The following is a 25,267-nucleotide window of genomic DNA, read 5'->3' on the forward strand; positions in this document are numbered from 1 at the left end:
ATTATAATACATTTACAGTTGTTTTGTACATAGCAAGATAGCAAATTTTGTATATAAATTTTCCAATTTTTTGCAATTTTTTAATCATTTGTTCATCACAGAAAAAGAAGTTTAACATTGTTATACATTATGTTCTCGTAACGCAGGGTGGACACATACGAATAAAGCATAAAATTGTTGCGCCTACAACCCGCGCAAGTAATTATCACAACCGTCACAAAACGATATTATGTAGTGCACTGTAACAATACTGTGAAACTGACATTGCTCTTTAAAAGATTTTTAAACACTTTAAAATTCCTGTATTGAAGTTCTTGATTTCAATACAGGAATTTCCTACTGCTATTGGTGACAAATAACTAATACCAGTAGGGATCTCGATAGGTTACTGTTTTTTTACAGACAACACCAAGATTCCTTTCGTAAAAAAAAACACTTGTATTTATTATATTATTACTCAATGGTGCAAATAAGGTCATCACCATCGAGTTTCTGTCCAACAGTGACGGCAATACTTGCGACGGTGCCTCCTTTGGGAGCTTGTACAGCCACTTCCATCTTCATCGCCGATAGCACTACAATTGGTGTACCCTTCTCTATTTTATCGCCAACTTTCACTTTGACAGCTAGAAGAAAAAAGGATTGATTGTATCAAATCTCTGTATGTATCAATTATCTACTAAATACCTACTTGCTTTATTTTGTTGGAAACGTGGACGACTTACCAATTACTGTCCCTGGCATGGGTGCCCCTACGTGATTCGGATTCTCCTTTACTGCTTTAGGATGAATCTTGAGTGACTGTAAACAATAAAGCATTGCTAAAATTAATTTTCACCTCATTAGCTTGGAAAGGCTTTCTTTCTCATTAGAAATCTGCGCGCAAAAGCGATTTTTGCACGCTAGCGTGGAAAAGGTTTTTGGAATTCGAACTTGACGATGGACTGTGGTGCACCTAACTTTTTTCCTTCGATGAAAAAAAAAAGGATAATGGCACGTTCAATTAAGCGATTTGTCGTACATTACTTATTTATGTAACAATAATCCGTTGGCATTTTTTATTCTTATTAGTGTTGACATTAAATTGACAATGATAACTAATTATGTTTATTAAATTATTTTAATTCGTCGAAGAACTAAAATAATTTCAATGATCACTTAATCACACAAAATAAAAGTACAAGCAAGAATAAAAATTGATAAGGTGTAAATTCAGAACGCATCCGAAGACAAACTTTTCATTAAAAAAGGTTTTAGAGTTCAACTGTTATTCTTTCATCTATCTTTCGTGAGGTGAAAAGTTGTGTGTTTCGCTCGGCTGTAAAGTTGTTTTGCGTCACATGTCTTGAAACCCTCGCTACGCTCGGGAATCTATGTTTGGATCACTCGCTTCGCTCGTGGTTTAATCTTGGCTTCCTTCGCTTGCTCAGGTTTCAATACAAGCACTCGCAGCAAACAACAATGGAAGAGGGAGTAGAAAAGAAGAACCGAAGCTAAAAATTAACCTTCTAAGAGAAAAGTTTCGAAGTTTTCTACAAACTGTTTGCGTTACAGACGCAAACAGTTTGTAGAAAACGCGTACATACAAAAATGTCGAAATAATAAAGATAAACAAAAATCTCAAGTAAGCTACCAAATATCTAAAGAATGTATTGACAGTAGTGAAGTATTTTTAAGACTGAAGGTAAGTCAATGCTGAAGACGTAAATATCTTCACTGTCATTCATAGAGCTACAAAGTCCGCCAGTGTCTTACGAAAATAAGTACAAGGAAGACAAAATGTTATTTCCTATATATTTATCGAGTTCTTAGGTTTTTGCGATTGTTATACATAGGAATGAAACTATTTTTCCGGATTTAAATCGCGTATATTTGTTTTTCAAACAAACCGACGTTTCGGGCCCTTTACAGGTCTCATGGTCACGGTTGACTGAGGTGGTACAGTCTTCAACCAGTTATGTCTAATATTGATGCAAACCACCCTATTTTTTCACTATAGTTACAATAGTTATTAATTAAATACCTTATTTTTAATTTTACAAAGAAAACATTCCAATTTACGCTACATTAAGTTTTACAAATTATTTTATTGAATGAATTTTTTTTTATTAAGTTTAATTTATTATTAATTATTAATAGAAATTAGAATAAATTAAAACATATTAATTAGTACTGCAGTCTTATGTCTGTTTGGGATTTTTCATTAGAGGGAATACTGGATCCCAAACTGGTGGTACGGAGAAACCATCTTCCCTGTTGAAATTAGGATGTTTTTTAATTTCAATGGCCTCTCGCAGCATCCTGGGCAGATAACGGACTTCTTTTGCAAGGACCTGGGGTTTGTCAAACTTCATTGAATGTGTAGGTTTATCCATGACATGCTCGCAGACTGCAGATATTAGACATAACTGGTTGAAGACTGTACCACCTCAGTCAACCGTGACCATGGAACCTGTAAAGGGCCCGAAACGTCGGTTTGTTTGAAAAACAAATATACGCGATTTAAATCCGGAAAAATAGTTTCATTCCTATATATTTGTTTAACTTTATTTGTTGTTAACACTTTTGTTACTCGATTATTTGGCTGTAAAAGATAATTTATACTAGAGTCTTTTTAATATACACGACTATATGCTAACTTAAAAATTAGTTATTGCATTTACATCATATAAATTTATTAGGGCACGGTTTTATTAAACCTGAGCACGATATTATCAGACCAGATGGATTACCATTTTTTGGTAATTTTGCAACAACTGCCTTTTTTATTTGTTTATAAAGAATATGCTATGCTATACGAGTAGCTAAATAAATTACCTACTTATGAGTATACATTTTGTTTTTATAAACCAAGCAAGCTTAATTATAGGCCTTGCTTAGGAGCTCGGTGTTACCCAACTCTACTGTGAAGTGCGAACTGTATGAATTAAATAATAAGACCTATTACCTTAATATTAATTTATAATAATTTACCATTATAACAACAGTGACAGAGAAAACCCAATACAACGTCTTCAGAGCAATAAAAACAAAAACCATAAATATAAAATACTACCAAAGAATTTGTAACAGGTACAATCAGCCACACATCAAGCTGTCAAAAGTCACATCAATGAACTGCTGAACGTTATAAAATGAAATAATTTACGATAGTCAACAAATAATTCCGAGATTGTGTACCTAGTGGTGCTGTTAGCTTTGGGCGCTGTATTTATATGTGTATTAGAGTGTTACAACTAGGCACGAAGATGACGAAGAAAAAGCACACATTGTCATGGTAAAAAACGTGAGTTTACCTTACTAGCAGTCTCATCTCTTATCATCACAGACCGTAATTGTCCATTGATCTCGAAGAAGACCTCGCGCTCACCCGTGACCGATATTTCGTCGGACACCGATAGCGCCTTCACGTCTATTGTTTTTCCGCGTTCTATCGGCACTTCCATAAGTTTTCCCAGCTGTAAATGTTAGTTGATTAATTTCACTTTGAAAGTTATGAAAGAAAGAGCTCCAGAAAATCGATAAAGATCTTGTTACAAAAAGTACTTCACCGCGGGACCGATAAAGAAGGTCTTTGTATCCAAGTACTTGACCGGTCCATATTTATCGCGATTCTTCAAGTAGTCTTCCGTGACTTTGGGGTACATTGCCGCCGACATTACATCGTAGTCCGTCACCTGACACAGACTTACCATTGAATACGAAAATATTTATTATAATATAAATTAATAGCTCTTAGTAAATAGTTATGCAAAATTTCATGTAACAACGTAATGGCTATTAGTACCTACATAATGATTTTTTTTGATCGGTAGGCCATAACGTGGCTGCTTACATCGACTTTTTTTCACGAACTTACACGATAATTTATAAAGATAAAAAAATAATTATGGTTTTCATAAATGTTTCTATCGTCTACTGTCATGAATCGGATGCAAAATAAATATGTATGTTAGGATAGCCCCTGCACTAAACATGCGCTCGTGGAGCAAAATCCGCGTAACGGTTAAATGCTTTAAAAAAATTGAATTGAAAATTACTTTCGAAAGCTCAACAAGTTTTAAACAACTCAAAGAAATCAAGAATTCGTTGATGTAAGCACCCATATTGTGGTCTATTTTTACATTGGGAAATTTCGATTGAAGGTCTTTCTTCAATTTATCGAAGTCCAGGGGTTTTAGGTGCTCGCCAACACGGCCTTCTGATTTCTTTTGGTCCTTTAGCACCTTTGATCTGTAAAAATAGGATTTTATAAAAAGCTATTTTTTTTATGACTTATATACTATATCTCTAAAAACATCTTTAACAGCAATGACTTCGTTTAATCCGAAGGCCTTATCACACTGGCGATTTGCTAGCGAGTGCAAAGCGAGGCAAGAACGCCGCGGGTTCACCGCGAATTCACAGCGATCTCATCGCGTGCGCGCTACGTTTTCGCTATCTGTGCGCGGCGAGCTTGCGGCGGCGTGTGGTCAGCGTTTTGTACAGTCAGTACAAAACAGATTCCATCATTAGGTACTGTTAGCTTTATTACTTCGAAGATGCAGGAAACAAAATTGAAAGCAGATATACAACAACGAATTTGGGAGGATCCATTATCAACATAACTCCTAGATACGTTTTTAAAATTAAATACACAACGTATAATAATCTCACTCCCAACACTCCTTTCCTTCTTTATTTACAGGTAATCATTAAAAAAATTAAATTATAATAACAACACAAAATAATAATAATACATATTACAGTGCTTATAGCAGTTGCAAGAGAATGGTATAATAACATGGCGTCCAAGGCGCCATTCGCAGCGAGCTCTCTGCGTAGCTGTGTCGTATTCGCTGTGAACTCGCGGTGAGCCCGCTTCGCTTTCGGCTCGCTTTGAACTAGCTCGCATTTCGCCAGTGTATTAAGGCCCGTGTTATTCGTCTCCCGTTAATGGTGTTTTTTCAATTATTGCATTTTACTAAGGAAAATTAAGAGCACGATCATTCCGCTACAAAGGTTACACTATCTATAGGTAAGTAGTTGTGATCGACACTTGCTGACGTTTAAAACGCTGAGTAGCTGTGTAGTGCCTCGATAGGTACATATTTCTTTATCCTATAGTAGCAGCAGCTCCTTGTGAAATAGTTCATCCAGGGAAATACTGCCACCTTACCTATTTCTGCTGTCAAGCAGTAATGTAAGCATTACTGCGTTTCGGTTTTGAAGGGAGCTGAAATTACAGGCACATGAGACTTGTCAACTTATGTCTCAGGGTGATGGGCGCAATGGGTATATCTCAGATATTAAGCTTTGAGCGGTTATGCTATTGTTATGGACAGGCATGTCGCTTACCTTTATATAGGCGCACGACTTGTTAGTCCCTTGTCACATAAACATAACGTCACTTGGAACATAAAAGTGACTGCCAAAAATTATTAAGCTCCAGAGGTTGACAAGTAGGCAAAATTGCCTACGAAATTCTGAGTAGGATTAATAAAGCAATTATTACCTGAAAGGTTCAGGGAACCCACCATGTGGAATACCAATTTGGCCTTGCAGGTATTCGATAACGGATTGTGGGAATGAAAGTTCCCCAGCCTTAGCTTCTACATCCTTAGCCGTCAATTTATTCTGTACCATAAATTGGGCTAGATCGCCCACTACCTTCGAAGTGGGCGTCACCTTGATTATGTCACCGAGTACCAGATTTGCTTCTCTGAAATTGTACAGATATTAGAATAGATCTTTTTTTACAATACAGGTTATTTGTAAAATACCAATAACATCGCAGGGTCATTGTAACGAATCGTAACAGTGCTACAAATCTTTTTTATACATTATACTTTTTATAGTCTTTTTAACGGTTCAGTTTTATATTGAAATTCTAAATTTAAATGTATTTGTTTTGGCGCCTTTTTCTTCCATTTGTCACTGCTGTTTCCGTTTTCTGTTGTAACTATATATTGTCGTTTATATAAACTGTAGGCAGGGCTGGGCAGTATTTGAATTACTTGTAATTGAAATACGTATTTAAATACAAATACGTATTTTGTATTTGTATTTCAATTACTTCCTAAAAATGTATTTTGTAATTGGTATTTTAAATACCTGACCGTAATGTATTTTGTAATTTGTATTTCAAATACTTTCGTTGTAAAATACATTTCAAAAAAATTGTTTTTTTTCAATGTACAGCGTATTATGTGACGTGCATAGATTGATATGATATTGAACGCAATAGTGACGTGTGCGGACTACGGAGGCAGTCTTAAGTGACAGGGGTCAATTGTTTGTCTTAATTTTTTACGCAGAGGGCGGATCCAAAAGGATTCTGAACAGTGCAAGCAACGTTTCCCGCCATACCACAAGAACCTACATATGAGGTACCTACTTTAATACTGTTACCTACGATACATGTTATGTTGTATACAAGAATTGAAAAGTCGGTATATTACCTGTATGCCTTCTTCACTTCTTCGAATTGGTTTCCAAGTCCTAGGGAGAACGCTTGGAACTGCAGGTTAGTATACTGTCCTCCAGGTATTTCGTTCATATACACGTCGGCATTGCCGGATTTCATCGTAACAGTGCATTCGAAGGGAGCGTACAACGTGCGCGCTTGTTCCCAATACGCGGAGTATTGTGTTACTTTTGTTAATGGGATCTCTAGGAAAATTAATAATTATTAATAGACACTCTTACTTAGTTAGCAACTTACATACATATGTTATACATATTCGGACTAACTGGTGTCAAACTGCGTTCCCTGCAACGAAGCAACGACGGCTCCCATACTAGGCTGGCTGGTGATACCAGACATGGAGTCAATTGCGACATCGACTACGTCGGCACCTGCTTCGGCGCAGGCCAGCATAGCTGCCACTCCCGCACCTGCTGTGTCATGAGTGTGCACGTGGATCGGCACTTCAGGATGCTTATCGCGGATCGCACCGATTAGCAACCTGCATTTAAATAAAGTTCACCTATCGTTAACAACCTCCGTACAATGCAACGCATTTCGTAGTTCCTATTCCTATACCGCCATCCAAGCAATCTACAAAATCTACCTGACGCCTCAGAGCCTTTTCTATGGTGGAAGCGAGCAAATACTGCAGAATTAAAGGTATCAGGTAATAATAGGTAAGTGTTATACCAAAAAATATAGACACTCATATATTACTTACTTCGCTGCTTGTGGCTTTAACAATCCAGCCATATCTTTAATAGCCAATACATGAGTACCACGTTTAACTAGTTCCTCGACCAGGTTCAAGTAATATTTAATGTTGTATTTATCCTTGTTAGGATCTGACACATCACCAGTGTAAGCGACTGCGGCTTCGATGACTCCGCCCGCTTTGCCCACTGCGTCCATGCCAACGGTTAAATTGGGTAGATAATTGAGTGCGTCAAACACGCGAAATACATCCATCCCTGTTTTCACCTGGAAATGGATGGTTTAAACTGTATCTAGCATACACTATTGGAGGATTATCACTCGTCGTTAATAGTCAGCGAGTCCATCAGGGTTAGCCGGAAAGTATAGCATTGCTGTACCGTTCCCTGAGAACCACCTGATAACCGCTTCTCTACGCTGAGAGAATCAGAAGATGAAGATGGAAATTAGAGGACAAGGAGCTTATAAATAGAATGAGCGCACTATAATCAGCGAAACCAAGACCGTAAGACTTTGTGAGCTCGATCAAGACCAACGCAGAAAACAACCAGTGGATCGTCTCAGAGATATCGCTTTAGTGACGAAGTTGGTGAAGAGGCTTTGTAAATAGATGAATCCCACGAAGCACCAAGATTGCCAAACGGCATTTTGACGTGTCGGAGGCCAAGATCCTCTTTTTCGTTAATTTAAAGAAGGAAGTAAATACATAATCTGTGATTGAATACTAATAAGTAGGTAAGTACCAGTTCAACAAATACGTACGGCTAATTCACAGAACTTGTAAATCGCATTATCAGGATAGTTGGTATAACCAACGGCACTGGCACCTCGCAACAACATTTGGAACGGGATATTAGGTATCAACTGCCGCATCTCTGCTAGACGCTCCCACGGACATTCATTTAAGAATCTGCATACAGATAACGTTCTTGGTAGTTGACATTATCCCTAAACCTTGCACACAGAAAAGATGACGCGATGATGTTTACTATTTATATATAATTACTGCGTAGCCTTACTAAGTAGGTATATTACAAGTTCTCTATCATCTTGCACAGCCATTTTTATATTCTTTGGCATGTATTTAAATTTGCAAAAGCAGCAGGCAAAAAAATCTAAACGGTCATCTTTTTTAACGATTGATTCTACTTCTATGAGACATAAAATAAATTAAATCAATGGATATTTGAATCGCTTCTGAACTAAGCAAATTTTTTTAGATTTGTATAAATAACTTTAATAGTTTTATGTTGAGCCTCAAACTAAGACAAATGATCTTTAAAAATAAAAATAGATACTTATTTTTAAATCTAGGTAAATGTTAATTACGTTTGTATACTAATAGTATATTAATTATAATATAATAGGACCTGAAATCTGACCTGAAAATTTGGTCGGAAACGCAAGGTAATTGGCTGCAGGCACGCGCCGGCCGCTGCCTGCTCGCTCATGCTGCTTTTTCATAAGCTAACCTAACCTCAGCAGGTAACCTAACTTCAGTAATGGAGGGCGCAACCAAGCAACCAAGATTTATTAGGAGATCAATATCAAAAGACAAACTGGTTACAAATGTCATCAATCTATAATATAATAGTTATTATTATTAAAAAAAAAATAGACCAAAAAGCGCCTCGTTACCTTAAAGAACGTTTTACTTTTCACTCCTCTACGTTCTGCCGTCCTCTTCGGTCCTCTGATACACTCATACTAAACATATTAGCCCTCTCATGCCTCCGATTTTTACTCCAACTCGTTTACTGTATCTGCTATCCGGTTATGGAATTCTATCCTTGAATCAATTCGACGATCCCCTTCTCTTGATTCCTTCAAACGACGTGTTAAGGAACATTTCCTAAATTACTAATTTTGGTTTCTTTTTTCCCCTCTTTTCCCTTAATTTTATTTCCTTTTTGCTTTGTGGTATAATGTTCCTCTGTTATTTTATTTATTATTATTACTTTTTATAATTTATTTTATTGTCCTACAAAAGTATATATGGGTAATAAGGTTACCGGTTATTATATATTAATATTTATGTATATATTCTAATAATATTTATATTTATTATTATTATTTATATGTTTACTTTATTGATGAGTCGTGTATTTATTTAAAATACTTTCATTACAAGATATTCTTTGGCTGCACCCCCCTTTCCAACTCTTAAATTTCTATCCTAAGGTTGCCTGGAAGAAATTGCTACTTAGCAATAAGACCACCGGTTGTGATACTTACGTTACTGTTTTGTGTTGTCATTGTAATTTTAATGTGCAATAAGAATATTTCATTCATTCATTCATTCAATAATAAAAAAAGTGGATCAATTTAGTATGCTCAAACATAATGATAGTGTTACCTTGAAAGCAGTTCATTTATAATTTAATTATTAGGATAGAAACAATTAATAAAAATATTTATTAATTGTTCAAATTAATAGAATTGTTTTAATTTGATTGCTGAGTACCAAATTAATTTACTTCCATTTTTATTAACATGGACTTCCGCAAAGTAACACCGGAATCTATTAATTACTGGAACAATGTATATATTATATATCAAACATTAAAAAAAATTAAATTATATGAAAAAGTACATATTATACCATGAATATCTTTGAGGATCAAATAATATTATCTCTTCTTCTTTTTGTATCTTTGGTAAGTCAAATACATTGTAGGTATTAGTTTGTAGTAATTGTATTATTGTATTCTAAGATAGATAGATTGTATTCTAATGTTACTTACCTAAGAGCAACATCAAAGGTCGCTCCTCCCCAATTTTCAACGGAATACAAGCCATTGAAATTATGAGCGACATAAGGCGCTACGGCCAGCAGGTCGCGAGTCCTTACTCTGGTTGCAAGCAAAGACTGATGAGCGTCTCTGAATGTCGTGTCCATTAGTAGAAGATGTTCATGGTTTCTAACGCTTTTAGCAAACGCTTCAGGGCCGCCACTCTTTAATATCTGTCTAAATCCTTTAGGCACTTCTGTGGAAAATAATACAGATATCGCAATAAATATATTCGTGACGTGAATAATCTGTTGGTATATGTATATGTATTTCCTTGTGTACAATAAACAGTATTTGTGTTGTATTATTATTTCATCCCGCTACTGGGCACGGAGCGGATTTAGGCAAAGGTTTACCATGCTGTAACAGTGAAAAATAACACTGATATTGAAATAAATATATCCGCGAAGTGAACAGTCTTTGGGTATATATCTATATATTTCCTTGTGTGCAATAAAGAGTATTTATGTTGTATTATTATTTCATCCCACTATTGGGCACCATGCGACCATACCATGCGAGTATATCACACAAGGGTCGAACCTTTTCCGATATGCAATCTTGACATTTCCTTTACTGTTAAAGAGCTTATTAATAATTTTCAATGGAAATAATTCTAGTAATCCTACAAAAGGTAAATTCAGCATTTAAAATGTAATTATGCATTTTGATGTCTATAGTATCCGTCTACCCTACATGGAGACAAGCGAGATGATAGTCATTAATTTACCTGAACTACCAGCAAGCACGGGCGGTATAAACGGTTCAATATCAGCCGGCGCAATATTGGTTCCAAGAGTCGAGATTGGTCCATTTACGAGGACGTTCGCTAGGTAGTAGAGGAGCTTACGATCTCGGTTACGACGCGATTTGAAATTGAAAAGCTCAGGATTTTCTTCAATGAAGCTTGTGTCTAAGTTACCTGAGAAGTATGAAAAAGAACTAAAGATAGTCATGTGATAGTACGATAAGATTAATAAGACCAGTGGAACTCACGCCTGTATTTGGCGCGTCAATGTCTAGGTACATGTCACTCAGAGCGTAGGGTTGTCACGATATTGTTTTAGTTGCAAAACATAATTTGAAAAAAAAAGGTCGCACACATGTATTTTCGAATTTTACCTAGCTGGCCATGTGAGTCGCCGGTGTACCACAATTAGGAATCAAAATTTATTTTCGATTTTTCTAGCCCTGACCAGTTAAAGATTGCATCAACAGGCTGACAATATAAGTTGTGTGTTCGGCGAACACAGCTAATTGTTTGATTCTTCTGCTAACGACTGATCCAGATCGTAATTAAATATCGAACTCGTCGCTAGTGGTGACAGCCGTCTGTTTTTGGTAGGATCACGGTGTACCAAGCGGCCTGCTGGTAAAGCTTGGAGGTGTCCCGCCGGCAGCCCACATGGCCTGCTACAAAAGTTACTCCAGATGAGACGCAGCATACTGCGAAAAAAATGCGTGTTCCACGCGCCGCCCACATGGCCTGCTACTAAAGTTACCTAAGATCAGGTGTGGTGTGCTTTGAAGAAAAATGCGTGTCCCGCGAGCCGCCCACATGGCCTGGTACTAAAGTTACTTAAGATCAGACGTAGAGTGCTGTGAAAAAAATTCGTGTCCCGCCTGCTCACATGGCCCGCTACTTCAGAAAAATCGTTTGTTCTATGGCGCTGAGAGTGTTAATAGTCATGGAACAAAAGTTGTTGTCTAGGATGGAAGTAATATAGTCTTTGTATTGCAGTTCTTTAAATGGCGAGGTTGTTAGCATTTTAAAATATAACCCTGTGAAACGATGCATTTATACATTTAAAAATAAATCATGAATTTAACACAAAAAAATATTTAAAACCACGAGCGAATGCTTCAATTCTACATAAGTATGAATAACGAGTGCGACTCACGCTGTGCAACTCTAGTGCATCGCGAGATTAGGGAAATGTGTGCCTATGATTATGTATCCGTACGCAGTGCGCGTCCGGCATGCACAGATACAAGCCGCGCTGCTACGTTTGTATCGAGTTATCATTATACTTATCTTATTATTCTATGGTTATGTTGTAACTCCGTGTTTTCATACAGTCGCGACCAGAACCAGGTGAGATATGCTAATACCCCTTTGGGAAATTTTCCCGAGAGCGTATTTATTTGCCTCTAATTTTTTATGGTTACTGAATACATTTTATTTATTGATTCCTCAATTCACGTGAAATTCACAAAGACAGGTTTTTGTCACCTATTCGCAAAACGGTCCTTAGTAATCTTGAGTAGCGCCATAAAGTGTGACATCACAATGCATACTTACGCTAACTAACTAACTCCTAGCAATAAGAAGAAAATCATTCTCAAATTATTTGTGAATGCCTGTGTTTTATTTTTCAACGAGTTTCAATTCTGTTTTCGCATGTGATCATCAATTAAGGCCTATTTGTTAATGTTAAGTAGGTATACTAAGTATTTAGTGTTCAATATTTCTTGTTGATTATAATTACCATTTGTTTGTCCTTTGAAGAAACTTAATAGACGAATTAATTATTTTAATGTATCTACTTTTGAATGTTGAGCACAGTAATAATTGGGCTCAGATATGCTTACGGTATTAATTTTTTTTTTCTATATTCCTTGTGTCTACAGATATGTTATAGCGACGTAAATAAAAAAAAATAACGTCGATAAAACCACAATGTACCTACACAATCGTCATATAAAGAGGTATCATCATATTGTAGCTTTTTTGCGATCGCCATCTTGCGCGCCAATAGTGGCGATTATGCTAGATTTATTTACAGGCCTAAGTATGTTAGCACCGGAACTGTGTCCGTAGTGAACCAAAAACTCATCAAGAGACATACACTACGTTGCACCCAGAGTAGAGGTGTTATGAATAATTTATGTTAACAATATTCGTGTCGCAAGAAAGAAGCTATTGGTTTTTAGTTTCCAACTCAACAGCGTGGCTGTAAATTACCTGTGAGGAATTTCTCGTGCTCAAGTACATTCAGTATGAAGGGTATGTTGGTCTTAACACCGTCGATGCGGAACTCGCGCAGCGCGCGGGCCAGAGTCAGCGCCGATTTCCGGAGGTTTGGTGCGTGAGAGATTACCTGAATACATTAAGCGCTGTTATGTATACTATTAGCAGTAGAGCTCCTTGTGAATGAGTTCGTCCAGGGTAGTACTGCCACCTTACCCATTTGTGTCGCCAAGCCCCGGTTGCGGTTCCGGTCAAGTTCCGGTTTTGAAGGGTAAGAGTGGTGGTGAAATTACAGGCACATGGGACTTGTCAACTTATGTCTCAGAGTGACGGCTCAGTGCCCCTCGGATCTTTGCAATTTAAAGCTCTGAGTGGCACTGTTAACTGTTTAGGACAGGCATGTAGCTTACCATCAGGCGCACGACTTGTTCGTCCCGTCACTTGATATTATAAAAAAAATCTATTAGGGGAACCACACACGCATGAACAAGGTTGAAAATCGTCGGCTTATTGCAAGAAGTCACAAACAAAAATTTCAGGAGATTAGTTAATAACTTTTTCTTATATTGAACGGCCAAAGCGTTGTAAATATGGCATTTTTATTTTTTTTATTCGATACAATACTTATGATGCTACGGCCGTTCAATATAAGACAAAGTTATTAACTGATCTCCTGAAAGTTTTTGTTATTATCAGTTATTACTTCTTGCAATAAGCCGACGAAATAAAAGATAACATTTTTCTAATTTTGTCAGTGCATTATTAAGGGCGTGAGATCAAAAAGTCTACCGTGAGTTTAAGGCTTTAACATATATCGATAGGTCCTAAGTACGAGTATAAGGGCCAAACTAACAATTTGATTATTTTCACTTTCCCACAAAGAAGTGAAAATGATCAAATTGTTCATTTGGTACTTATACTTGGGACCAATCGATATATGGATTATGGATATGTACCTACGTTCATACTGATCTACTGGTTTACATTAAACAAATTAAATTACTTTAATCAACAGGGAGTCGTAATATGGAGCGATGATAACTCCGGGGCCAGGACCTGAAGAGTCGAGACGGATACCTATGCCTTCACCAGTTCTGTAAATACAAAATATATTATAAAAAAATGTGTTAATGACATTTCGATTTCAATATCCATAAAGCAAAATATAAATCTTAATATGTATATGGTCGAACAGAAATTTCAGATTTAGTGGCTAGACTGCGCTCTATTCCCAGTTATCTAGTATTATCAAGTTATTTACTTTCTGTTCTTTGATAATTTTCATTCTAATTATCCGGTATATATTACAGGCTAATTATCCATGCTGATTAATAGTTTTGTCTCTTTAATTTTTGACTAAAAATGAGGGACAAACAGTGAGATGCGAAAGCGATTTTTCTGGTTACTTTTTGAGATTGACATTTAACACGTTTGACTATATCTCTGATACAAAAAAGTGACGCAACATTGGCAGCGGTAGCATTTTGATGTTCCAATTAATTTTATAAATACAATAATCACGGTATGTTTACAAAGATAATTGTCATGATCATTGTCAAGAAAAATATCTTGATAAAGTCAAATCCCGAGCAAAGGGGTAACAAAGCGCAGCCTGTATCACTTCGAATCCTGCGTTTGGTAAATCAAGCTTACAATTTTTAATTTCTATTAACTACGCCAATAGCTTATACATTTTTACCTATCCATAATAATAACAAAGGTCTTCATCTTACTTAAACTCCTCAATCCTTCCCGTGCTGGGTTGAAAATTATTCGCCGGATCTTCAGTAGTAACTCGGCACTGGATAGCGAAACCCTGTACATCAACTTTCTTCTGCTCTAAGCCTAATTCTGGTAACGTCACACCTTCTGCCACTTTTATTTGAGTCTGGACTATATCCACACCTGTTACTTCTTCTGTGACTGTATGTTCTACTTGTAACCTTAAAAAGATTCATCGTTGAACTAATTATGACGAGTAACAACGGGAAAAAATAATTTTTAATCAACTTCAAAAAAGAGATGTTTCTTTATTTTTTTGTGTGCATGTTACGCGATTACTTCAACAATTGTGAACCGATTTTGATAATTCCTTTTTTGTTGAATAGGGGGTACCTCAGTAGTGGTCCCATTCAAATTTGAACAAAATATTCCGGCTCTAAGGAGGCAAATTAGGGGATCAATACGGTTTATTGAATTTCATGCACATTCTGTTAACCGATTACTATAAAAAGTGTCACATAGATGTCATTTCAATTAAAATAAAATACAGCGAAAACGGATAGACACAGAGTACCTACATGGAATTATTGGGAATAACGAGTGAGGTTTTCTTTGTAACCTGTAACCTTATAATAAATTAAAACTTCCAAGAAGATAATAACCACGAATATTTAAAATCTAAATTACCTAGCGTTAACTTCAATGAAGTAGATGTTCCCTTTATTATCGAGCAGGAATTCCGCAGTACCCGCGTTTTCATAGCTCACAAATTTTAGCAAATGTACAGCGTAGTCGAACATTTGCTGACGGACCTGTTATGTCAACAAGTATAGTTATTATATACATACTAAAGGGATATGAGATACTAGTACTGGTACTCTCAGCCCAAAAAGCATATGTACAGGTTGGGATCAAAAGCAAATATCAATTCCACATACTCATTATATAAGAACAACTACAGCTCTACAACTTATGTTAAAATTCGTGAATATATTTTTTTCTCTATGTGCAAAGCTTCGACTACCTCAGGTTTCTGTGTGAAAAATTGTAAATGTGTATTTATAAAATTGGTTCAGGAGAAGTACAATTTATACGTATTCTAGAAAACATGCTACAGGCACCTATATATTACATAACTATAGTAATAATAATACTTCGGATTATTTGAAAGCACATACCTTAGGGTCCAAATTTGGTGCAGGTGCTATTTCTACAACTTTTTGATGTCGTCGTTGGACAGAACATTCTCGTTCGAACAGGTGAATAACATTGCCCGCCTTGTCACCTAGCATTAAAGCACTAATGAATGACGGTCAAGTAATTCAAGAAGGCGTACCTGCTTGACTTATTTGGCATTATACATTTTTAGCAAATATAACACACTACACAGATACTACGGTCAGGCAGTAGCTTCAGAACTCTTTCGTCCAGGGAAGTACTGCCACCTTACCTATTGCCGCCGTCAAACGGCAATGGGAGCGTTTAGGTACCATGCAATACATGCTAATGAGACTTGTCGACTTATGTCTCAGGGTGACGGGTGAAGTGGCAGTGCCCCTCAAAGCTTTACGACTTAAAGCTCAGAATGGCACTGTAAACTAAGGACAGGAGTGTCGCTTACCACCCCAGGCGCACATAAAAAAGGCGTCCAAATGTAACAAGTGAGGATGGTTTTTTCGGAATCATCTAACTGGAACGTCATATTATTGTAAAGACTGGAACGTCATATTATTAAATCTAACATTACCAATTAATTGAATTTCGATATGTCTCGGCCGTTCAAGATATCTCTCAATGAACATGGCTCCGTTACCGAACGCCCGAAGCGCCTCTGATGACGCCATTTCGAATTGTGATTCTGCTTCGTCTATACCACGGACAATGCGCATACCACGACCGCCGCCGCCGTAAGCTGCCTGCAAATACGTCTTGCATTTTGTATTCTGATAGCTACTCTAATACATACCAACATCGAAGATTTTGCGATTACTTAATACTTTATTAGCAGTAGAGCTCGTGGGCAAGACCCGAGACAATTTATAGGCAGGTTAGCTTTCAATGGTACCGTCGTTGTTACAGATATCCATAACACTAGTGTTTTAGTTACTTACTTTAGGATCCGAGCAACGTATGTGATTTACTTTAAGTTTATTTATTTTTATTTATTTTATTTAGTATGTTATATATTGACATTGTAACTTATTAGGTTTTATCCTTGATATAAGTTCATTTTGGTAATAGATCAGTTTTATGAAACGTTGAAAATTAACAGTAATCTGACGAACTTTATAATTAGCTATATAAGTCTATGAAGATTGTAAACTAAATTTAAAAGCAGTCAAGTTTGCAATCTATTCTCTATTTTCTTCACATGACCAAACATCAATGATGATCATTCTTTTTAGTAGCTGTAGACCTCCTTGGAAAAGATTTCGTCGTGCCCATAAGATCTTTGCGATTTAAAGCTCTGAGTGGCACCGCAACTATTACGGAGCGTGTCACTTACCACCAAGCGTACGACTTGTTCGTCCTGTCAATTGGTATTGTAAAAAAAAAATACTAAGTTAGACGTTTTAAATGATGAAACGGGTGGTTAATGTGGGAGATTAAATGCACCGACGCACAGATGACAAGAGGAGATGGCTTTGCAAATAAATTATAACCTTTAAAATAACCGGTAAACCGTGTTCTTTGCAAAAATCATGAGCTTCTTTTTTGGTCGTCACCGGACCATCTGTGCCCGGAACTACTGGTACTTCTGAAATTAACGAAGTTAATTAGAAACTAATGTTTTTCATAGATTGTAATAATAAATAATGAAATTGTTGTCTCTACCTTTTCCTCGACCGGATTGTCGTCTCAGGTTTCGTCATCCGTCCTGCTAAAATGTTTGAAATTCACTATTGCCTGAATCGCGAGCTATCAGCCGTGTCTTGGCACTCGAATAGTGCGAATGTACCAGTGTCGACGTGTCCGCTCGCAGTTTACATAAATATCTAATTACTGTAACTTTGGTTATAAAATTTTGTAATTCCCGTTTCTAAATACCTATTTATAAATTACGTTTTTCAAAGAAACGTGTTGTCGCTTATTGAAATAAAAGAGCTAAGAGACTTTTATGTATTACAATACTGTAGTATTTTCCATTTCTTCCAGTTTTTGAAATTTTTAAGGAAATGGTCCGTGTTCTAAGTACCGTAGGATAAATTGCCGTAGGTTTTCTAATTACCATAGTATGAAAATATTGAAGAGTTTAATATTAAATACTATTTTGTGGTAGTATGAAGCAAATCCAAACATATTATGATACAAACCAGACTTCTAGACAATTAGACCTTATAATAAAACCAATTAACCATATTTCTTCAACACATTGGGAAAACGCAAAAAAAATTAAACGCAAAATAAGGCCCATCTGTGATAACGTTAAAAAAAAAACAATTTAATTTTATATCAGCGATCGAAACAGTTCAATGGCATAATATACGAGATCCCCTGAAATCTCTATGCCCAATAAATTCGCGATACTCGACGTATAGTAAATTCAGCGTGCTCCTAAAAAATCAGAAAGGTTCTTCCAGGAAATCCACAAACACGACGAAGTTTTAGAATTGCCAGGGAAGGGGCCCTCGGCCGAAGGCCAGCGCCGTCGGGACCGCGGAAGAGTGCGAAAGCGTTCCCGTAGTCGCGGCAAAAGGTGCAGGGACGGAACACCATGGGGTTTTAGTCGGTAGGAGTCTCTGTTGCCCCCGCAGCAAAGAGACATCCATGAGGATTTCCCCACGTAAAAAAAAAAGGGAAGTATTGCCACCATAGGTACCTATTTCTGCGGGCAAGCAGTAATGTGAGCATTACTGCGTTGAGTGCTGGTGAAACTACAGGCACATGAGGCTTGTCAACTTTAGGTATATCTCAGCCTGATCTCGAGGGTGACGAGCGCAGGGGCCCTTCAGATTTTTACAACTCAACGCTCTGAGCGGCATTGCACCTGTTATGGATGGGCTTGTCCTTTACCACCGGGCGCACTACTTTATCGTCCCGTCATTTGATATCATGAAAAAAGTGTGAGAGGCCAAACCTATTAATTCATAATTGAAATAAGGTTTAATTACTAGCGTCTATAGCCGCCTTCCTGGCGGCAACTTTATCCCCCATCTGCTGCATAACTTTTGGCGAAGGACCGATGAAACGCATCCCCGCATCTATTACTGCTTGGGCGAAGTCTGCCCTGAGAAGCAAGAATTATATTGAATCAATTACGCTACAATTGACAGGTAGTTATTTCTATTTCACGCATTCTGCGTTACAGTTTTCTTTTTGCGCAGCGGAATTTTATTTTAGTACAAGGTCAAACTTTTTCGCACAAATGAATGCTTCAATGAAATATGGGATACTACCTGCCGCCATGACGTACAGCTATTAGACTGCTAATAGACTGACTGCATGTTTACAGTTAATACGTGAAATCGTAATCAACTTCACTCATTATCTGCATGCAGTCCATCCGTCCGTCCGTCCAAGTTGAAACCAACTTCATGCAGTCGAGGTCTCGGATAACGACTTCATGTATTTTAACTGCATGCAGTCGAAACCCACTTCACGCAACCGAGATCGTCTGCATGCAGTTAGTGCGTGATGTCGTTATCAATAGTTAATATTTGAGTATTGGGTGCACATGGTACATAAGATCTTAAAATTAAAATAATGTTACACATATGAGCCCTGTCTTAGGGATAACAACAAGAACAGAGGCAGGCCGAGGCTTAGATTAGAACAGTCACTGTTCACTATCAATATATGTATAATAAAAAGCATGTCACTGAGACAATTCCAATTAAATGAAATTACAATAATATGAATATATAATATAACATAATTCAAGATTTACTTAATATTTATGAATTTCATTATTAAAATTTGTTACAATATTATTATATTTTTTCATTAAAGTATTCACTTAAATTGTAGTAACATTTAGTAATTAGGTATAATTTCAATTTATTAAGTAGGAGTAAATAGTTTTTCTCGTTCTTAATGATTGACGGGACATCATTGAATATCTTTATCAATGAATTCATTATGAACTTCATGCAGTCGAGGTTTCGGATAACGACTTCACGCATTACCTACATGAAGTCGAAACCGACTTCATGGAGCCGAGATCGACTGCATGAAGTTGATTAAAACTTCACGCATTAACTGTAAACATGCAGTCCATCTGTTAGCAGCCTTAGAGGTGCCACTAATTTAAGTATACGTTTGATACATATAGTATAGCAACAAACATTTTTGTACAGAGTAAATAAATTATCTTTAGGGTCACTACCCGGAAGTGTAGGTATATGGGCTTTCCGTATGCCTACATACAACAATATATAAAGGCCGTGACGAATCAGAGATGCTGACTTATGAGCGTTTAAAGTCATTAATTCATCCCCTAGTTCGTTATACTAAATGCGGTTTTTTGATAGCTTAAGAGCTCTCATACCAAAAAAGTTTTGGACGTTGGCTCCACCCAAATTTGTGAAACAAATATATGCCTGAAGTTCGCGTGACATGCGACAGGAGATGTTGAATTTTGCGCAATAAAAGTACCAAATTCGTTTTAGCGGAATAACTCTAAAACTAAAGGGATTAAAAAAAAACCGTAGTGACAGTTGTCGCATGATCGACTAATAAATATAATTAATTATCTAATTTTTATCCTAATAACCTGTAGCATTTCGAGGATAAATCGAAAAAATGTGAAAATTAGAGGTCATTTCGTGATTTTTATCTATCGAGGAAACTTTGTTGTTTTATGTTTCTGATTAATGCTATGCTTGAATTGGTGTAGTTACTCATACAATATTTTATTTTTAACTTTAAAGTGTATATACCCCTCTAAAATCAAATCGAAGATTAGGAATTTTTCCTCTGCTCCCTCTTAAACTTATACGGTACCAGGAAATGCGTATCTAATTCATCGCTTCGTTAATTAACCGCTGGACTATCATGATCGTCAAAATGTCAATCGGTGTTAGTATAAGATTACTGAGTAATTTTGTAGGCATTTAACTTGAGTCACAATTATAATCGCACCGTAATTTCTTTCGTGACTTGCGCAAATAGCACCTTAACACTCTCAGCCCCATAGAACAAACGATTTTTCTGAAGCAGCAGACCATGTGGATGGCGCGTGGTATACGCATTTTCTTTTCACAAGACGCCATGCTAATCTTACGGAACTTTTGTAGCAAGGCACGTAGGCGGCGCGCGGGACCCACATTTTTTTTCACAGCACGCCACGCCTCATCTCGAGTAACTTTTGTAGTGGGCCATGTGGGCTGCTGGCGGGACACCTTCAAACTTTACCAGCGGGCCGCGCATTACGTCCTGATTCCACCAAAAACAGGCGGTTGTCACCACTAGGGCCGAGATCGATGCTTGATTACGATCTCTATCAGTTGTTAGCAGAGAGCCAAACTATTGGCTGAGCTCGCCGGACACACAACTTATGTTGTCGGCCTGCTGATGCCTTACTTTTGACTGGTCAGGACTAAAAAATCGAAAATAAATTTTGATCCTAATTGTGGTACGCCGGCGGCCCATTGCGGCTGAGAGTGTTAAATAAATCTTACCGCTCTGAAAGTAATCCATATCCCGGGTGAACTGCGTCGACATCATTCTGTTTAGCCACACGAATAATCTCCGGAATACTGAGGTATGCCTCGATCGGTGTCATGCCCTTGCCAATCAAATATGACTCGGTGGCTTTCCGTCTAGAACGGAAAATAAAATGATTATACAGGGCTATTTGTAAAATGTTAACAACCTCGCAAGACTACATTACTTGATTCATAATATAACAAATTTTGATCAATCAGATATTGCTTTCAAACAAAAATAAAAAATATTTAAATCGCTTTAAACGGTGATAACTCTGTGCGGTAACAAAAGACAGGAGGAGGAACAAAAATGGTTGTTCATGATCTTTTTCTTAACGTACACACTTAACATAGCCCCGCACTAGGAAAACCCTGTGTCACGAGTGCCATTGACACACACTTAGACAACCACAAATTACACCCAAACTCATGAGAGAAATAATGTAGACCATACAAATATTTCTATGAATTTTATATTGATTTACTTAGTTGTTTGATTAAATTGTGTTGTTATGTTATTTTATGTATTTGACGAAGACTGATGATGGATAATTGACATGTTATTTCTATATTCTATATTCTATTCTATTCTATTATTATATTTTGTAATGTGTGAAAGTAGCGACTAAGTGCTACTAACTTACGTGTATTGTTGTCACTTGCATTTTAAATAAATAAATTAGTAGTATATACCTATATATATAGTATAGTAGATACCTACCTGTGCATCATCAGCCGGTCTTGCTCACTATAAATGGCTACGGATCGGATACCCAGCTCAGCACACGCTCGGAACACCCTAATGGCGATTTCACCCCGATTCGCCACTAATACGCTCTTTATAGGTTGATGTTTGAATGAACGCGAGCCCTGAAAAATACAATTCATAAACAGCAAAGGATTTTTATAGATAACTGTGCAATAAAAATAAGGATGAGTGTAATAAGATCACATCCGCAATTACAACTTGTTATGATAGTGCCGCAATCCGCGTGCAAAAAATTAATAACAGGCGGAGAAAATTTGACACACAATCGCCCGATGGCGACTGACGGGGCAGCAGGCGACGCGGCATGTCGTTTAATCGGCAATGGCAATTTTAAAGTTTTGGGATAAGTGCGAATTTAATAACTATAGGGCTTCAGTTGAAAACCAAAACTTAGCAAGTTCTCTATAGAACATAAAGAGAAATAATATCCCCTTATAAAAATTATATGCAAAATTATATATTTAATTTTTAAATAATTCGTTTTTGACTTTTATTTTAGCCTGTTTTCAACATTTTATATGACAGGATAAAGCACACCCTACCGTGAAACAAATTAGCGCATTTTTAACCGACTTCAAAAAAGGAGGAGGTTCTCAATTCGACTGCATCTTTTTTTGTATGCATGTTACGCGATAACTCCGGCCGTTAACCGATTCTGATGATTCTTTTTTTTTGTTGGAAAGCGGGTAACATCAGTAGTAGTCCCATTTGAATTTTGAAGAAAATATTCCACCTCTAAGGGTGGTAAACTAGCGTATGAATCCGGTTTCGCGTACTTTCCGATAACCGATTTCAATAAAACTTGTCAAATAGATGTAATTCCACGAACTTTTGAGGTCGGTTTTTTGAGTACTCTGTATTGATATTATTAGACAACATATTAAATGTGTATGGAATATATTTTTTGTAAGACCGTTATGTATTAGTAAATACCAGGTACTAATTTGTCCCTTGTCATTCCACAACACAGTTCGCAAAAATATTCTGAATCGTTCACAGTGAATGCTGCTAGTATGTGGAACCTCCTTCCAGCCCAGGTCAGACAGTCACCTCCGGTTACGGCCAGGGTTGCTCTTTTGGAATTATTCGGACTCCTTATGTTAGAGCTTATAAAATTTTTGTTTAAATTATTTATAGTCTTATTTTATACATTTATTTTGCTATATATTTTTTATTATTAGTATTATGATCATTTACTTAAAATTCGTCTGCATTTGATAAAATACATTTATTGTTGTAATTATTTAGTATGTGCCATTAAATTTAAAGATTTGATTTTTTTTACATTTTATTGCCGACTCAGGAGCCAACTTTCCTTTCAATTATTCAAAGGTATGCTGAAAGAAAACCCTGTATGGGATAAGCTCGCCTTTGTACAATAACGTTTTATTTCTTTCTTAAAAATTTGTTTTATTGTATAGTAAACGTGTTTACATACATTACATACCTAAAACATTTCATCTAGCAAAAAAGTCTGTCGCGCTTCTCCTTCCGGTGCGTGATTCGAATTAAATACGAAGAGGTCAATTTTATACCTCTCATATACATAATTTGTTTTATGTACTTACTTTGTGTTATGTTTATGATTTCATGGAATAGAAAGCATTTTTGACGTATGATTACATATCTATGGCTTAACTTTATCAAGGGTACGAAATGTTGCGGAGGCACACGAATGACTATCCAATTGTTTACTTCATGTTGTGAGTGAGCGAACACGAGTATAAATTTTCATAATGGCATTAACTACAAATAAATCCAATAGGTGACTATGAACAGTCATTCGTTTGTCCTTTTCTACTTACCGCAGTAGCGTGACGATTTCTGTTAAAGGGCCCATTGCACCGCCGAGGCCACGTGACCCGTGACCCAAGCGTTTTCTGAACCAAACGGATGGATGCATTCCACATGCTGTTTATATCACCCTTAAGCATACAAACTTCGTACTACGCGCAATTTTTTGCAATATTATTTGCATTATTTTATTTATTGATAAATGTGTAAATATAATACAAATAATTTGAAGTTTTGTAGTATTTTATCTGAAACAACAAAAAATTCAATCCATGTCCACACAAATTTATATTCAAAAACAAGCTCGCGTCAGACCGGATTCTCGCACATTCTTCCTTTTGAGATATCTACAGTATTATTTTATCTACATTATTATTTTAAATTGTACCTATAGTAGGGCTAGCATGATAGGGCGCGACATAAAGCGCGAGATACTACATACTATACTCTCATAGATAATAGCAATATCTCGCGCTTCTATGTCACTCTCGAGGTAGTCGCACTCTATCGTGCTAGCCCTACAGGTTTTCAAAAATGAAGACGTCCATCTCCATATTCTCGTGCTATAATACTGAAGGAACTTTTACAAAAATTTTTTTATAAAATTTGTCGTAGCATGTGACAAATTTTATATTAATATTTTATACCAGGCAGTGTCGCGATTATGGGAAAATGATAATACGTAATACAAATGTAATGCTGAATAATTCTGAATTTGAGGCTGTTCAGATAACCATAAAAACACCATACGGAATATATGAATGTGTGCGTCTATACAAAGCGCGCGGCGCGCGGCGGGTGTACATCATACAAGCCACTCTGTTTTTTATGAAGTTACCCTACTTGTCACATTATACGATGCCTGCAGTATTTCCCATAATTTTCCGGTTTTCAAGAATTATTGTAAACTTTGTAACACTCTATTTTATGTGCACTTTACACCATAATCGAGATATTACTAAATCTAACTAGTTAGGCAAAAAGTCGTCATTTAATCGGTTCTCAAGGCAGAAAAATGTACATTTACTTTCATTTTTATCCCGAGGTGTATTTACTATGTACTTATATATACCTAACGGATAACGTAATAGGAGCTATGGTCAGCATCTAGTTTAGATCTGAGTACGCTAAAAAAACACTGCGATGTAGTTGGTTCGCAAAAAACTTAATTTAGTCGTCATGTTCATGCTGAGATGACCTTATTCCAGCGGCACCATTTTTTTATACCGAGAACCATAGTATCTTGAATCTGATTGCAAACTAATTGAATCGGATTGCACCTCGAAATTGTCGTGATTTATGTAAGTTGCTCCTTTATTTAGAAGCCTCTACACTAACAGAATTATTCTCACAGTTGTTAAATACATAGTAACTTAATGACTTCATGATTTTAAGTTTTCGATACAAGTA

The 25,267-nt window shown here is 36.6% G+C and overlaps 1 protein-coding gene across 1 annotated transcript; it reads right to left on the reverse strand.

The window, feature by feature from the left end:
- Window positions 1–232: 232 nt before the first annotated feature.
- Window positions 233–23,973, reverse strand: LOC113239175 (pyruvate carboxylase, mitochondrial-like). The gene is made up of 23 exons (XM_026476047.1): window positions 23,869–23,973; window positions 22,016–22,164; window positions 21,268–21,408; window positions 18,760–18,875; window positions 17,311–17,405; window positions 16,395–16,563; window positions 15,826–15,932; window positions 15,335–15,459; window positions 14,659–14,868; window positions 13,929–14,019; window positions 12,920–13,055; window positions 10,685–10,876; window positions 9,907–10,150; window positions 7,925–8,072; window positions 7,170–7,429; window positions 6,733–6,947; window positions 6,441–6,651; window positions 5,495–5,701; window positions 4,125–4,233; window positions 3,552–3,677; window positions 3,297–3,458; window positions 726–801; window positions 233–626 (listed from the first exon to the last, which is right to left on the reverse strand). The coding sequence occupies exons 1-23, from the start codon at window positions 23,971–23,973 to the stop codon at window positions 454–456; spliced, it is 3,567 nt and encodes a 1,188-aa protein (XP_026331832.1). The 3' UTR covers window positions 233–453.
- Between the last annotated feature and the right edge of the window lie 1,294 nt (window positions 23,974–25,267).

The sequence above is a fragment of the Hyposmocoma kahamanoa genome, unplaced genomic scaffold (genome assembly GCF_003589595.1).
Source record: "Hyposmocoma kahamanoa isolate Upper Pololo Valley unplaced genomic scaffold, ASM358959v1 114, whole genome shotgun sequence".
NCBI lineage: Eukaryota > Metazoa > Arthropoda > Insecta > Lepidoptera > Cosmopterigidae > Hyposmocoma > Hyposmocoma kahamanoa.